The following is an 18,145-nucleotide window of genomic DNA, read 5'->3' as shown; positions in this document are numbered from 1 at the left end:
ACCAATAAAACAATACCACCCGCTAGGTCTTTCATTGATATAACCAGGGGAGCGCAGTCAACCCACAATGACTTGGACATGCCACAGTGTACTGCCTTCCACAGAAATATCTGATTTCATGCAATCAGAGAAATATAAGCATAAACATTAAAGATGAGGAAGACTACTCAAGATGACTATTCCCTAATAATGAGAATGCCTTTCAGCAAATCAAGTGTGGAAAGGGCAAAGATGGCTTTTCTAATATTTAGTTGGTTATTAAAATAAATACCTGCTGAGCACCAGCACAGCTTTTGTATGGAATCAGATGAACGTCATTTATAGTGTATTGTAATGAGGCAATCAGAGATGAGGTGAACATCCATCATCAGTAAAACAAGTACTAATATATGGGCATTGCAAGTCACTGCATATTTCAACAAACCTCAATGAATGTCATCGTGACATCGTGAACTTTTTTTTCATAAATAGACACATTTAAAATCTGTGTCAAATTCATTTTAAGACACACTGGGTATGCCATACTCAGCTCATGTGATTATTAGAAAATGTTTTATAATTAACCAGTGCTACAGCTTTTATAATGGAGATATTTATTAGATTTGCTGGTCTCTTTCTAGTACCGCCAGTGAAAATGAATCGGATAGTTTGATAGCAACCAATAATACTGTCACTCAGTTGCTTTACTGAATTTGCTCAATTTGATTTAAAGATTAGTAACTTTGTTCAATATGGTTTGTTTGAAGCCTGATCTAGGATCTCAATAGCTTGTGAACTATTCATTCTGCCAATTCAAAAGTAGATATATTGCATTACAGGGTAAATTATTTTAGCATTTGTTAATTGGCAGGTTATTTTAATACATCCCTAAACCCTAAACGTATAGATGTACTGCCCACACCTTGGAGTTTCAAGATTAAATAATTGAGTACATTGTGTATATATATATATATATATATATATATATATATATATATATAGTTTCTCTAGTTTAGATCAGTTAATGATTAGCCTACATTTGATTTTGGATGTACCTTTTGAATGAGAACACATAAATGATCATCATAGAATCCTAAAATATAGGTGTACCATACATACACTTCGCCTCTGTGACTATGACAGCAAAGAGAAAAATAAAACACCAGGTGCCAATTCATCATGGCTTTATTACTGTATCACCTCATTTATAGGTATGCTTGGAGCTTGAAAGCTCAACAATTGCACAGTCCTTAGAAAGTCAAAGGATGAATATATTAAATAGATGGTGCCATAAAACCTAGAATGTTTTTGGTGCACATTATAGCTTGAGAGTATACATACTAACATCTTGAACATATCATGCATCTCCTATTTTTTTTTTATTCCTGTGTTCAATACACAAGATTACATTGCAATACATAATTTTAGAATCCTAGGATTTTTATACATTTTCCAAAAATAAAACCATTTTGGATTTCACATATTCGGTTATTAAAAATGCATATAATTGTTAAGATGAGTATGCATATTACTTTGTAATGAAGAGTACAATACATCTAAACAAATATGTATAGTGTATTATTAACATTAACCTGAATAAACATGTCAAATATTAAAACTAAAACAAACTTAGCACATTCGTCACTGGTACCTGTACAACTCTATACAACCTCCTTGTCTTGTTTTGGTGAAAACATGTTTTCCGTTTTCCATAGTCTTATCAAGAATATCAAGTAGTCTGGAATCTACACAATCAAAAGATGGACAATCCCATAGATAGAGGATGTATGACAGTCAATTCAGCATTTTCCTGCACATACGTTGGTGACATACCCACCTTTCTACAACCTTACATTAGGTTTTAGTAAAATTGTAGACACAATAATGATTTCTATATGTTTATTTGCAAGTAACAACTTATATTAAAGGCTTTGATATAAATCCCACTGCATTGGCTTATGTAAAATAACATTCCTTACCTATCAGCATCGTTTCAATGTAACTAGTTTAAAAAGCCCATGCTGTGGTTCCTTTGTAATGGAGGGTAATTCTAAAAGGTTATCATGGGAGACAGAGCTCTGTGCGGCCGTTGTGATCTTGCTACTGGATGCCAGGGAATGTCATTTTCCTTGAAGGTCGCAGGGAAAACGACTTTACAGAGAAGACAACGACACCTTCGCTGAATTTCTGTTCAACTGACCGCATCTGTGCGTTCATACCCGGTGCGCTTGCAAGAAAGGCGGGAGCACAGTGACGTATTGCGTGCCGATTGGATAACTGGATCACGGAGGATTATGCCTTTTCACAACACCTCATCGTTCAAAAAATATAGTTTTTCTGGACATCCTGACAGTTACGTAATTTTATTTTATATACATTAATTCGGTTTACACTCACCTAAAGGATTATTAGGAACACCATACTAATACTGTGTTTGACCCCCTTTCGCCTTCAGAACTGCCTTAATTCTACGTGGCATTGATTCAACAAGGTGCTGAAAGCATTCTTTAGAAATGTTGGCCCATATTGATAGGATAGCATCTTGCAGTTGATGGAGATTTGTGGGATGAACATCCAGGGCACGAAGCTCCCGTTCCACCACATCCCAAAGATGCTCTATTGGGTTGAGATCTGGTGACTGTGGGGGCCAGTTTAGTACAGTGAACTCATTGTCATGTTCAAGAAACCAATTTGAAATGATTGGACCTTTGTGACATGGTGCATTATCCTGCTGGAAGTAGCCATCAGAGGATGGGTACATGGTGGTCATAAAGGGATGGACATGGTCAGAAACAATGCTCAGGTAGGCCGTGGCATTTAAACGATGCCCAATTGGCACTAAGGGGCCTAAAGTGTGCCAAGAAAACATCCCCCACACCATTACACCACCACCACCAGCCTGCACAGTGGTAACAAGGCATGATGGATCCATGTTCTCATTCTGTTTACGCCAAATTCTGACTCTACCATGTGAATGTCTCAACAGAAATCGAGACTCATCAGACCAGGCAACATTTTTCCAGTCTTCAACTGTCCAATTTTGGTGAGCTTGTGCAAATTGTAGCCTCTTTTTCCTATTTGTAGTGGAGATGAGTGGTACCCGGTGGGGTCTTCTGCTGTTGTAGGCCATCCGCCTCAAGGTTGTACGTGTTGTGGCTTCACAAATGCTTTGCTGCATACCTCGGTTGTAACGAGTGGTTATTTCAGTCAAAGTTGCTCTTCTATCAGCTTGAATCAGTCGGCCCATTCTCCTCTGACCTCTAGCATCAACAAGGCATTTTCGCCCACAGGACTGCCGCATACTGGATGTTTTTCCCTTTTCACACCATTCTTTGTAAACCCTAGAAATGGTTGTGCGTGAAAATCCCAGTAACTGAGCAGATTGTGAAATACTCAGACCAGCCCGTCTGGCACCAACAACCATGCCACGCTCAAAATTGCTTAAATCACCTTTCTTTCCCATTCAGACATTCAGTTTGGAGTTCAGGACATTGTCTTGACCAGGACCACACCCCTATATGCATTGAAGCAACTGCCATGTGATTGGTTGGTTAGATAATTGCATTAATGAGAAATTGAACAGGTGTTCCTAATAATTCTTTAGGTGAGTGTATATCAGTCTTATTATTGTTTACACGTTATTCAGCATGTTTCATATCTGAACTAATTTATACAGACTTTGTTCTAATAATTGTCTTTTATAAGACGTCTTTTTCTTTATCTTAATGTAATCACCCAAATGCATGAGTTCTTAATAACTTATATAACGTTAAGACATGATCTGATATCCTGTTTTGTCCAGTAAAGTTTATTCTGCAGTTGCAATTCAGTTCATACTCATTAGTTTTCTTTATTTAGTCATGTCTTGTTTTTAGCTTTCTGTCATTCTGTATGCAGCTTTTTATGACATATAAAAGCTTTTTTTATTTAATTCAACTTGTCACTAAATGCTCCAAAATTGCCATTAGCATGTGCATTTCATTGCACTTCTGCTACGGACTTGGACATACTCAAATGACAGGTAATTTGCACTATACTACATGTATTCATATTTTTATTCAGACTAATGAAGATTAAACTTTTCTTGTGTTAAGGTAACACTCTTAAGAGTATTAATGCTGTACCAAAAAAGTAAGACAAGACACAGAAAGGATTTAGGCTTGTATTCATTTTCAAGTGTCACAGCAAAAGCAATGCAGGTAAGTAAGGCATATATGGTGAATTTTTGTCCAGCTGCTTACATCATTAAGGGAATTAATTCGAACAAGACCAGTTCAGACAGGTCAAAAAATTAATCCACATCATGGCATTATTCTGCTGTATCGATGTATCAATAATATATATGTCACAAATTGTTAAATTTATTCCTAAATATTTGTTCACATATTTCAGGAGGCATATTCAACCACTCCTCCTAACGTGTTAGTAAACTGCTTTTTTCAGTCCATACAACAAATTATATATATTATGAAGGTCCGGAGATTATAATTGCAATTTAAGAACATTGATTTTGTTCTCCCTTTATTGTTTGGTCTTAGACTTGTATGTGCATCGGATTGTCATTGTACAGGAAAGTCGATTTGCAACCAAGCTTGAGCTTCTTATCAGCAGGTGTGCCAGGTTTTTGTCTAAAATTCCCTGGTATATGTTAAGATCCATCCTTCCCTCAGCTCTAACAAGGATCATGAAAAAACAGCCACAAAGCAAAACAGATCTGCCTCACCCTTCACATGGATAGGCTATAGGAAGTGCCTCTTCCATATTATCAAAGCCAAAGGAGGATTCATAAACTACTGATTGCTGGGGTATGAATACCTCTTGGACATTGGGTATTTAGAAGTACATTTATTTATTTATTGTCAGAAATGTTATTGATACATTGAATTTTGGTAGTTACACAATTTAAATACTTTTCAAATTATTAAAATACTAAATGCAGATCTGAATTTGGGGATACTTTATACTGCATATGTAGATAGATATGTATGCATGTGTGTGTGCTGACTTTCTTAGTCAGATGTTTAAATCTAGGAACAGGAACATTGCCTTGTTGTTTTCAACTCATAGTGTTGGCAGTTGGCAATATGATCTTGCCATGTATCAAGGCTTAATATATAAAAGGACTTGTAGAGTATGACTTAGGTAAAGTAATCTTGCAACTCTATCAAACACACTAACTCCCAAGTGTGAAATGAACATAAGTGTCAGGGCTGGCAGCATGTGCACAAGAAGAATTTCCTTGGAAAAAGAGACAGATCCTGTCATTTTGAAGGACACACATTAAAATATGATCAGGGTAATGTTTGCTTACAGTAAGTTGGAGTCCAACTACAAACCCAACTGCTGCCAAAAAAGAGGTTTCTCAAAGAATTTGACATTGACCCAGATATGTACTCCGTTCTGGAAATATTTCAAGGCACACTGTTACTTGGCTGCTCAGTGATTTGGTATTGACATTTGGTACACAAAATACTCACATTGGCAGTATCTTCTGAATCAGTTCTGGAGATTTCCTAACATACAATTAGTATGTAAATTATCCAGCAAACAATCACTATCCTGTCCAGATTTATGCTTATATATGTAATGCTTGTAATCTATGCAATGCAATCATTTGAGACTCCATGATCAGAGGATGAGTCAAATCACATCTGGATGCCTTTTTGTGCCTTTATATACTTTCAGTCTATTTTTGCTGCAACTCTGAACTGTGAATCATCAGTATCCCCTTTTATTTTCTCTATCTCACCTTATGCTGAATGTTTGAAGAAAGGAAGAGAAAGAAAGATTTTTGTAAAATGCCTGGAGGTTGAAATAATGTTCTGTATGTTGATATTAACATAGTTAAAAAAAAAAGCTTTCTGTTCCTTTTTTAAAGGTTTTTGGATTTGACAGATTTATATTTCTGAAGGCAGAGTGCTTCATTTGGGAGTGATGCAGAACAAGCATAGGAAATACAAGAGGTAAGGTACCCTACGTTTGCACATCACATTGATAATGGGCCCAAAAAACAGGCTGAAAAAAAAATGACACCAATTATTTTCAAAGTAACATACATGCCTCGAATATTTAAAAAGAGCAATGCATTTTAATATGAGCTGCAATCTTTGACTTTGTTCTACCGCTATTTTATTTTTCCTGTTTTCATCAATTGCACCTACTTGTACTTTTCTCGATCTGCTATTAAAACACCTGTACACTATTCTGATAGTCCCTTCTACCTCAATGGTATTCACGGTAATGTGTGGATTACTTTTTTAGAGTCATGTTTTTACTCTTGTAATGTTGTGTGTATGTGGTGCATTGTATGTTAGCTGTTGAAACACCATGTACATTTCCTTGGATAAAGGTATTTGTTAAATGACTTAATGATTTTAAAGAAGACACTATCAGTTAAGAGTTAGCTGTGTATGACATTAATAGGACTTGCCTGACTTTTTCTAAACCTATAGATATCTATAGAAATGCATATGTATTCATAGTAGTATTGTGTCCTCCCCATTTAGGAGGAACATGTTGCTTTATTTGGAAACTCTTTTTACCCTCACTGTTTTATCCTGTTCTTTTATGTACATGTATGTACAGGTTATGTAATTAGCTGAAGAACATTTTGCATATCTATTGAAGGCATTGAAAATATATTAGAGAAATATAAAATAATATGGAAAATAAATACATACATTTCAAAATGTGTATTATTATTATTATTATTATTATTATTATTATTATTACATATTAGAAATGGTTATCAATTCTAAGAGAAATAAAATATAACATTTTACTATGACTAGATGACTATATAACAATCTACATTGCATTATTGGTAAGAATCCTATTTTAAAGTAATCATTCTATTTCCCCATACATAGCAAAAAAGGGAGTTAATTTGTATTGACCTTTTAATTAAACTTCTCCAGGACATTCTCTTTAGTCAGCGACAAATATGTGTCATTAAGATTCTTATTACATATGAATTGCATGCAGTTGTGTTGATTCTAAATCCCATTAAGTCCAAATGGTCTTTATCGCCATATGATCACCGAGACTTCAATCAGCCGATTTAATTACTTTACGAAAATTGTCAGGACCGCGTCTAACAGAAAACAGGAAGGTCTGTGACGTTATCAAATTGAAATCTTACTCTCCCTATATAATCTCAATCAGTCAATAGCAATACTTTTTCACCTTTTTGAAAGCATGTTCTTATCTTCCACTATTTCTCCTAACATTCCAGGGAATATGAAGGGATATATGTTGCCATGTACTATATAAGGTCAGTAATTATGTTTAACTCCTGATTAATTTATAAGAAATGTGTATATTTTCTATGTATTCATACGCACAGAGAACCCACAAACAGTAATTCCTCACAGATGGTGTAAATATCACCCTATTGTATGACCACATTTTCAGATATGTATGCCAGTCTGCTCCATTATTTGGCCTGCACGATATCTTTAACTAACTGTATTATTTCTGTCAAGGCTGTTGCAACAGGGGCAGAAGTACTTAGGTCTACCTGCGAAGTAGCTCTTGCAAAAGTAAAGAATCTGACATAAACACTGGTGAGTCATTCAGTTCAGATAGCTTTGGGATATAAGCAACCTGTTTACCTGTTTTTTGTTGTTTTTGTTTTTTTGTTGTTTTATTAATTTTGCTCCCTTCTTTAGCCTACAATGTCACGTCATCATTGCTCACTCACCGTCTATTCTCTGCATTGGTGTTAATAGTGGGATGAACATAGGACAGCCTGAGGCAATCTTGTAGTCCTATTTAGGAAAGAGTATGGCATAGAAACACTGACAAAAAGCAGCTGTAGTAAGATCAGTGGGCACCAGGAGATGCACAGATGTAAACCCCCAACAGAGTAGGTCAGGGAGCCCAGGTGACAGTGGAAAACCTTAATGAAAACTCCAGTCACCAAGAGCCAGTGCTTGTTTAGATTCTTCACTTTCACTGCACTGAAAATCAGTGTGTGGCACAATGTCTGTCAACTGACTAAAGAGTGAGAACAATGAAATGGAGTTGCAAAGGTAACTCCCTGATACACCAGTGTAATGTGCAGCTGGAGCTTCCACTACCCAGCAGGGGATACGCAAATCGGCCAACAAAGCAGGTCAGTTCAACACAACCACAAGCTGGCAGGTGTTTTATTATTTTATTTCTTAGCAGGTGCTTCTTGCTAAATTTGAAATTTTCTCTTCAGCAAATTACTTGACAAACCGCCAGAGAACAATCATTCTGGCGGATGCTCTAGAACGGTCGGTATTGCAAGCAGTGTTACTTAAGCCTCAGTCAGATACCTGAGTGTGTTGTACTCACTGCTGCCTTGAGCTGGAACCTTGGTACACAGGAGGCGAATATCAGCCTTTCAAACCACTGCAGAAAATGTGTGAAGTCTGAGAACTGCCCTGACTGTCTATTCTTTATAAAACCTGACCTTTAAGAATTGTATTTACAGACTTCTTCTAGTTAACATATTACAAAAATTGTGTGTTTGTTTTATGTTCCATATGGACTGGAAAAGGCTCTGGTTACAGATAAATACATTGTGATCATGTTATACAAAGACACGCAGCTTTGGGACAAACATCTCCCAGAGCAGTCCTAGCCACAAGCTGGATCATGTGAAAAAATATGGAGCAGGAATATTGAGGGATAATCCAGAGGGACTAGGCAAATACGTCCACAATACAACAAATGCCAGATTGCCCAGCCACCTCCAAGCAACCATATAACCTGGACCTGTGAGACGAGCCTGCTTAGCAGCCACTAAGTCCTAGGCCAGGATGGCAACAATGTTTCTTCAAAGATGTGCTAAGCAGCTTTTCTGCACATGTCATGTCTTATTGAGGAGATACCTGAAAATGAGATCTCAGACATTTAGGTCTATCACTGGGGATTACAGCCCTGTCTCTCATTTCTCCCGCTGAGTCAATAGGGGAGACCGAGGTCATGGCCAGCCTTTTCATTCTGTTGCCTTGGAGATCTACATACAGGCTAAGAGGAACAGAGTGACAGGTGACAGGACTGTTGATCTTGAGCTTATCAGCCCAAAACCTGATCTAGGCAGGTTCCCCACCTAGCCCATCCTGTAGGTACCAGAAAGTTCACCAAATAGGTAATCTTTTCCCCTTCACTGTTTATCATGTGGGTCTTGCCTGTCACTGGCCCTCCATCAGCCAGGGCAGTTGTTGCCTTCTGCTGCCATTCCCCTATCCTGTCTATTTTGGGCTCAAATGGAGCACTACAGTAGCACAACAGCAGAAAACAGGAATGTGGCAGTGAAAAAGGACAAGTAATCAGAGGTCTGTTAACTGTGAGATGGCCTTGAAAAGCATTCTGAAGGGCTCATAGCCTCGTATAAATATTCCTTATTGGAGGTGTTCTGGATGTATACCCAATTGAAGAGCACATCATTTTGCTTTTTCATCTGTTTACTTGTAAGGGAATGATGCGTTGTTGTGTGTGTTTTGAGTGGCCGTTGTGGCTGGTGTGAGCTCCTGTGAGCTGTAAGGTTCATAGTGCCTGGAGTTATTAATCCCAAATGTTTATCTGCCCTCTTTGGATGTTGATCATTAATAAGGGTTCAGTTGTGTAGCATTACTCCTTTTATTATGTGTTCCTGCTCAAAAAAGCCTTCCTTGGATTATAGTCTACCCTTTTAATTTCTTGCTGAACCTGCTGTTCACTACTATACATATATATGCTCAATTTAAATCCAGCCGCAGAGGCCTCTACCTCATAAAGACTTCAGATCTGTAATAGCTTCAATTCCTCAGGAATTAAAAATATGGGATTAAGAGCACTTAATTCTGGAATACATTTGACATTGTAGTGTTTAACCACAACATGCACCAGATAGTACGTGAAATACCACACAGATGCTTACCCAAATTATTAAAATTAGAATGCTGTCCTTTTCTGAACACAACATTGTATGAATACATTTTTAGATGGCACATACTGAATAATCATTATCATTATCATTATTATTATTGTTGTTCTTATTTTTATTAATATTATCATTATTGTTATTTTAAACTTCAGGAATCTATAATTAAGAAGAGTATTATACTCAGTACCTCGAGGAACGTTTTCATTAATTATGTTGTAAATGAATCTGCATATGTTAAAATGATATTGTATTCTCACATTAGCATACAAATGCTGGTGGTTTTAATCATTCACTAATTAAAATACACTATTATTTCAAAATATGGATGCCTAACTGCACTTCTGTTTTGTTCAGCTTAGAAACATTAATTATAAAACAATGAAATCACGATCCCAGTATCTAGTCTTTCATGGAGGTATGAATGAAAAAAATAACTTTTTAATAATAACGGGCGTGACATGGAGAAGGGAGAATAGATCGAAGCAACTGGAAACATTTGGGGAGGCCTCAATCCAACAGTGGATCAATATATAAGTTGACTATATATATATATATATATATATATATATATATATATATATATATATATATATATATAGGTTGTATATGTGTGTGTGTGTGTGTGTGTGTGTGTGTGTGTGTGTGTGTGTGTGTGTGTGTGTGTGTGTGTGTTGTGATGTACTGGCCATCGTGACAAGGAGTGTAGAGTCAATGGTACAACACGTCTATGCAGCTGATGTTGAGGCAGTCGTCAATGCGTTCCCACTTTGCGTTGTGGGAAGTGTAGAGGTGCTATTAGCTCACTGTAAGAAGCATTAGTTTTATCTTAATCCACCTTTAAATTAGATTTCTTTTCAAGTAAGACCCAGTACATTCTATGTATGATGCTTGTCCTTTTCATGGATAGGAACACCATTTTTGGAGCGCTTTTGATGTTGATATTGGTCTGCTATTTTTTAAACTCTTTTCTAATGTTATCTTTCGGTTTGTGAGTAAACGCAGAATATGGCATTTCTTTAGATCAGAAATCAATGTCGTGCCGCTCTCGGCAGTGCCGAATAGTCATGGTAGGGATAGTCTGAAGGAAACTGTTAAAGAAACAAATTAAGAAAACAAAGAATTTACCTAAAAGGTATGCATAAGGCTACTGTAAGTTATGAAAGGTGTGTTAACATAAAGAAAAGCACAGAACAAATATGAACACTAACTAACAGCTGCTGTGTAAGGCTATACTGAAGCCGTATTTCATTAAGGGAATAAAGTTCAGCACAATAATTAGTAGCCCACTAAATACACAAAATCAGCTACAGTGCTGTGTGTGTATGTTATTATTTTTTATTCTAATTCTTCTGATTATTATTATTTTCTTGGAATTTCTGTTATTAAATTGCACTTGGTTTTGACCGCAGTGTAACCCCCGAAGTCTCCAACAACACCCTTCCCCCATCACCACCCCCTTCCCACACTGACAGCATATGCTAAAGCAGAGTCGGTCAGAGTTAACGGTAAGTTTCTAAGAAGAGGTGGCAGCGATATAAACCCAGCTCGTTGCCATAGTGGCAGCTAACTGGGATGCCGTCTGCCTTTTAAACAGGGCCTCCAGGAACTGGGACTGTCAGTATCTGTACATGACACCCGCCTGCAAGAAACTGCCTAATTCAAACACAATTGTTGAAAACATAAACAGTGTCAAACGTGGGATCCCCGGGGGATCGGAAACAAAAGTGAGGGGGTAGAATATAAAGGACTTAAGTGAAGGACATCCAAATGTTTTAAAATATAAAGAAACAGCATTGTGCCTGCCAACCTCAGGTTCTCTTACTAAATACCGATTGTATCATAGCGTTACTGGACGTGACTGTACTTGATCTTATTGTGTATCCATTTTATGTACATCGTGTATTAAAATGTATCTTAAAGACAAATCATGCACATTACTACGGATTGTATAAAGTAGCGTATATCACTCAATTACTGCTCCGCGTCAGTCGTTCAAAGGGACTGTCCTCGGTGAATGGAATCGCAGAAAACGCAGTTAGAACAATGCATTCCGAGGAACGGTTGCTATTAGCAACGTACTGAAAGCAACACCTTCTGCAACCAATGAACGAGGAAATACAGATGAATATCTTTGTCGATTATCTATATATACGTGTGTGTCTATCTATATGTTTGTGTGTGTGTGTGCGAATCTTGATGTTCGGCTCAGTCTCAAAGAATATGTACATGTCTTGTACACACTTTTGGAAACGAAGCAAACTAAACACAGCAGTTTCCATTTTCCAGTCCCCTTCCTTAACAGCTATTTACTATGATGTTATAACGACTGTAAGATTATGAATATGGTATACTGAGCATGCATAAACGCATGTGCCGTATTTAATGATTTTCTTGCAAACAATATGGTTTATGTAAGTGCTAGACATACCTACAAGAAACTCGTGTATGCTTGTAAATATACACACCTGCTGCATGTTTTGCACGTTGTATACATGTGTTCAAAAGTAATATGTTGCCCATCAGAAATCTTACAAACTCAATTACGTATACATATCAATGGGCATGTAGAAGATTAAACTCTTCCGGGCTTAAAACGTAGAGGACATCAACATCGTCATTGTTCCGCTTTTTCTATAATGGGAATATATGCATGACTCACAATTCACTCTGATATTAATTCGCATTAGCTTCACGTTCACGGCGAACTGCCTAACTATAAAATATAGCCTTTTGTTTTCCTTTTGTTTATATTCTGTGTAATTAAAAAAAAACATTATAGCATCTGTTGCTGGTGTTTCAGTGTGTTTGTATGCTTTGAATTAAAAACTTACACACAATAAAAAAAAAGTATTTCAAGGATTTGTTTTAATTAGACTTCCCTGTAATAGTATACCCGATACGTTTAAAATAACGTGAATTAGCACGCATTAATCAATTTCCTTTTAACCCTTTTATATGCGGGATTTGCGTCCTTGACATGGAGCATTAACTAAGTTATGTATAACCTTGCTAAGTATTAAGGTCAGCATAGGCGACAGATTTTTAAATGTTGCTGTTTAGCATTTAGCAATTTGCATTGAAGCACAATACTAGGTACCAACTACAATTACACACATACACGCGCGATTCGACCCGGTAAAGATAGATACACAGATATATAGATAAATAGATAGATGCTACACACACACACACACACACACACACACCCAGGAACAATTTCTGAAAGGTTATTCAACTACCTGGCTACCAAGCGTACACGTTAGTATTCTGTGTTTTCTTTTTTGTAATGATGTGCAGTCGGTGTCCGGTACTATTGGTCAAGCACAGCACATCTTTAGGTAGTAGCACTAGGGAGCGTTTAAGGGATTTACTGCAACAGAGCCCATTTTAATATGAAAAATGCGAAAGGGCATCAAAGGGGTCATGGTTACACCTAAACTGTGTAGAACAACCCAGTTATGGCGCTCAAAGGAATTCAATCAGAGTAAATATCAATTCATAAATAAGACAGAGATGTTTTTAAGAAAAAGAGTCTTACCAAATCTTAAAACGTGCGGCATCCCCTGAGAATATCCCACACATAGTAATGTCAGCAGAAGAAGCCTAATGGTGCACTTGAAGATCAGATTAGTTAGAAATGGGGAGGTAATCTTCATGGTGTTTGTATAATGCACAGTGTTTATTCCCTGTATGTAGATTCCCCGAAATTGTTATATTGACGTTATGCAGGGTGATGGCCCTCAGTGAGGATCACGGCATGGTCACTTAGAGAAGAGAGCATATGCTTCCCAAATCCATTAGCAATCCCTGCATGTTCTTCTTTCACTGCGCCAAGAAGCAACCTTCCGATGCAAGGAATGGTGGGACATCCATGTTAGGCTGTGCAAATCCAGGAGAAATCCATACACATGCAGTCTGGAAGAAAAAAGAGCATCGGTAGATATCCAGACAACAGATTGCAAGGAAGAGTGAAATACGGAGGATACAATGGCAATAGCAACCTATAAGCAGTGGTTGTCTATGCTACCATTCTACTGCACTGCTGCACAGCTTCTGACGTGGAGCCAAGATCAGTGTGTGTGAGAGAGAGAAAAAAGATTATTTCGCTGCTGCTGACCAGAAAACCTTGCCGATTCCTATCTGCCTTCAAAATGATGTTACATCTTGGCTGTTTCTTGACTCGAAATTGAGTGGTTTCATTTATTTACGCATTTATAGCCTTTGTTTCTATCAATAGACGTCCCTACCGGTGGGAATAAAGCGTGCTGCTCTGTAAAATCAATGCATGAATTTTAATAGGTGGCTCTGTAGGTCGAAATCACTTAGCCTTGAAGTTCTGTAAGAGGTATGTGCCAAAGCAGTGACAAGGGCCGAAGTACTGCAGAGTGTGTAAGGAGAGAGTGCTTTATACTTCTTAAAACGAAACAAAACCGCATGACCCATAGCCGTCCTCTCTGGTATTATAGAGAACGCTAATTCGTACCACTAGGCTGCTGTTTGCTTTCAATCAACTCTTAACACTGGCCACAGTTTAAAGTTTATAAACTATCAGATAACAAAATACTTAATAATTAATAATTGCGGTGGCCATTCTCTCTCTCTCTCTCTCTCTCTCTCTCTCTCTCTCTATATATATATATATATATATATATATATATATATATATATGTGTGTGTGTGTGTGTGATATTGATTGTCGTTCTAATATTCTAATATTGCTTTCCAATAGTCAGCACTATTATACAATTTGTATACATCTATACTGTTATACATGTTATTCGATGTCCCCTAAAAGGCAAGCTACTGTCCCGAAGGGCCGACGGCTGCCAACAGATTCACTAAAACTTTTGGGGATTAAAATCAAAAATGCTATATGACAAAGCAATTGAACAATAAATGTGTTTCTTTTAGTTTTGCGTCATAGCATTCTGAACGTCAAAGATGTACTTGTGTAGGCAGGGAGCTCCACGTACATCCAGCACAATGGACACAACTGGGTTGAACGTAAAATTCATTTGTGTGTTTGTTTTTTTCGCTTTTAATCTAAAATGCATCATTAAAACTACCCAAAAGTTGTTATTAAAATCTAACAGGTATTTAATATAATGGAAGAAATCTCACCTGAAGTGAATACTTTGTGCCTTTTTAAGACTCTTAGCGACTCCTTCAGTCCAAATGCACAAGGTTCGCTTTAGTGTTCAATGATTCATCCTACTTTTGTTTACTTAATAAATACTTTCCAACCATTAACTAGCGTAATTTTCACATACAACTGAAAAACATAAGCTATCCTAGCAGTACTCAGTAACTGCACAAGCCAGATCAAGTAATCGATGTATTAGGTTTAGCTATAGAATTATGAAAGATTAATAGAATAGTCTTATATATAATCGTATATATATATACTACATATAATTCTAATAAACACAGATACATCATCGGAGTACACTGTGATTGTATAGCGGTTTGCTTCTATGGTGGACTTTCATACGTGACACAATGTTGTCTGCTCTAATATGCCCACCTAATAATAGCTGTATTTGGTTTTGGATATGTGAATAGACACCAGCAATAACGTTCAGCGACATTTCTTGCATAGAAAACTGAATTACAGTACACTTTCCTTATGTTAGTTCTACTTCGCCTGTAAGTCGTGTCCTTTATGTTATTTTCGTGCCACGCTAAGCTGTTATTTCCTGTCGTATTTTTACTCATCCATTCACACTTGTGTTAGTTTGTATCAGCGCACTGTAATTATGTCATATCGATATACAACGCCTTCAATATTCAGAGCACAATATGTTTCGGGGTGTTTGCTTATCCTAACGCGTCAATAGGGGAGCTTAATGAGTGAAATGTGGATTTCAGCACCATGAACAGCGGCATATTGACCTTCAACACATAATATAATAATTGACATCTCTATAGCTTGTTTTAATGTTATTTCTCTTTGAATTGTTCTGTTTTTTTGTTTGTTTGTTTGTTTTTTTGTTTTGTTTTTTGTTGTTTTTTTGGGGGGTATATGATTTTCTCATATCTCATATCTCATATAAGTTAGGGTTCTTTCTATATGTTTCTGTTTATTATTATTCATTTTCAACAATGCCGTTATGAACTGTTGAGCCTCCGCAATGTGCGTTTAAACTTGTAAGTAATATGATGTATTGTGAAGCGATTGTATTGCAGGCATTGTTTTAATGTACTCTAAGGGGCTCGATTGCTTCAGCAGCACTGGCTATAGCTGTCAGTAATATTTCATTCAAGCCAAATCCCATCACCAAACTATATCAGCTTGATTGAAAGGTAGACAAATGTCTATCCTCCAATCAATAGCTCGGGGTAAACATTTTCCTGTTCCAATGAATAATGTATACATTGTCATTCTCGTGTATGGGATTGCTTTATCTATGTTTTCTTCATCTTTTTCTTCTTTGGTGAAGATGTCATACTCTCCCCCCATTCTCTTTGGAATTCTTCGACTGAAGAAATGAAATGCTTATTTTCTTGACGAAATTATAAATTGATGTTTTCTATTGGGGGAATTGGATTAAAAGAGGAAAACTTTCAACCTGGGCTATCACTTACAAGGGATACAAATGTATATTGTAAGGGTGCGCGTAGAGCAGTGTTGAAGGTGTACCGTTTTCTTCCATTTACGTTTCTCACGATTTACCGTCATTATTTATGTTTAAATCTGCTCTCCACGTTTAATTAGAAACACATTGTCAAAAAAAGTTCACCCATACACATATATATGTACATATATGTGATCAGTTTGCTTTGCATAAAATATGACATGACGTACTCACACCTAAACATTGCCATACAGATTCGTGAACTATTGTGGATGCAAGATATTGTATTTGTATATTTGTACATAGATGATTAATGAGGTCTTAAGGAAGTAATTATTTTTCGTTGCTGTGCAGAAACTTTCATTCTAATGAAAGCACTGTACTGCTGATATATTAACTTTTTTTTAGACATAAAATCCTTTAAACCACAGTGTGGCAGGCACTTCATCTTGAAGGAGCCGACGAAAAAAAAGTGTTTGTTCAAATAAAATATGCATTTTGTATTCCATAGTGCGTTATCTACAATATTGTGCTATTTAAACGGATAGATTGGACAGTGTACACTGAAATTAATAAAGACCAAAAAATGTGTTTTGGAATTGGTCTTTGCATTGATGGGTATTGCTTTGATGATTCAACACTGCATGATTATAAACTTCACTTCATAAAGCGTAACATGCTAACGTTTCTAAGATTGCCGAGACGTAATGACCCTATTGTCTTCTCAACCTCACAATACGAAATGCATTACCCCTGAAGCAAGAAGTCAGTAGAGACATGCATTTTAAATAGGGGTCAAATGAAGACACAAGAGGTCATCTCTCAACACGCTTTATTAACTAACAAGTCATAGCCTTTTAGACATTTACACTGGCATTAATGCCAAGTAAAAGCGTGCACTGTCGCAAAACACAGAGCATTCCCCACATGAAATCACACTCTGAATCTTGGATCTGATCAGTACATTGAAAATGATGTTATTCAACTTCATTTAGCATGTATATGTTAACTTTAACAGATTCCACCAATGGTTACCGTTTAAAAAGTGCAATGAATGCTAGAGCTAGGGTTCGTGTCAATTCAAAGAGCAATTAGAGACATAAATGCAATACCAGATATTTCAAAATTGAAGACTAAAGATAAACGAGTGGGACATAAGTCATTTCATTAAGTGGGTAACGTGCAATGCATGATCAAAAAATCAAATAAAAAGCCCTCTTACCTTGGGTTTTGAAAAGCAGAATGAGCTGTGAAGTGTTACAAGAGCCAGTGAAAGTAGTTCATTTGTCCCAATAGCTCGGCTGAACCAGTGCTACAGATTGGGAGATCTCTGTGTCTCGGCTGTGGAGAAGACACGCCTCCTGTCGGACAAAAAAACTCACTGTTTAAAGACACAGCATACATTCAGTGCACAAGGTTACTCACTGCACAGATAAATGTATTTAGTATACTGATGGGGTGTTTTCTTGCCGTAATTTATATTTTTTGCACTCATTTACTGGTACGCGTAAACACTTTGCCTTTATGGCCAAGCGGATGTGGGTGCTGCACTTGAAGAGTCGTGACTTTTTCCAAGACAACTGGAACCCTAGAGGGAACCAAAAACGCATTAATAATACCAGCACTGTGGGAAATTAAACTGGGACGAATTGAACACATTTGTTTGGTTGAAAAAAAAATGTAAGCTATGAAGG

At 36.9% G+C, this 18,145-nt stretch overlaps 1 protein-coding gene across 2 annotated transcripts in view; it reads right to left on the bottom strand.

The window, feature by feature from the left end:
* Positions 1 to 17,758, bottom strand: part of grik2 (glutamate receptor, ionotropic, kainate 2) — a 186,995-nt gene extending 169,237 nt beyond the window's left edge. The window contains exons 1-2 of one of the 2 annotated variants that reach the window (XM_066701758.1): positions 17,674 to 17,758; positions 13,416 to 13,792 (exon numbers count right to left, since the gene is read on the bottom strand). In XM_066701758.1, coding sequence (XP_066557855.1) covers positions 13,416 to 13,533 — 118 coding nt within the window. In that variant the 5' untranslated portion in view covers positions 13,534 to 13,792; positions 17,674 to 17,758. Of the gene's footprint in view, positions 1 to 13,415; positions 14,128 to 17,673 lie in introns of those variants that run through there. The other variant, XM_066701767.1, reaches the window with a different exon arrangement.
* Between the last annotated feature and the right edge of the window lie 387 nt (positions 17,759 to 18,145).

This window comes from Amia ocellicauda, chromosome 1 (genome assembly GCF_036373705.1).
Source record: "Amia ocellicauda isolate fAmiCal2 chromosome 1, fAmiCal2.hap1, whole genome shotgun sequence".
Lineage (NCBI taxonomy): Eukaryota > Metazoa > Chordata > Actinopteri > Amiiformes > Amiidae > Amia > Amia ocellicauda.
The sequence above is the reverse complement of the archived record's forward strand: the minus strand, read 5'-3'. Positions and strand labels throughout refer to the sequence as shown.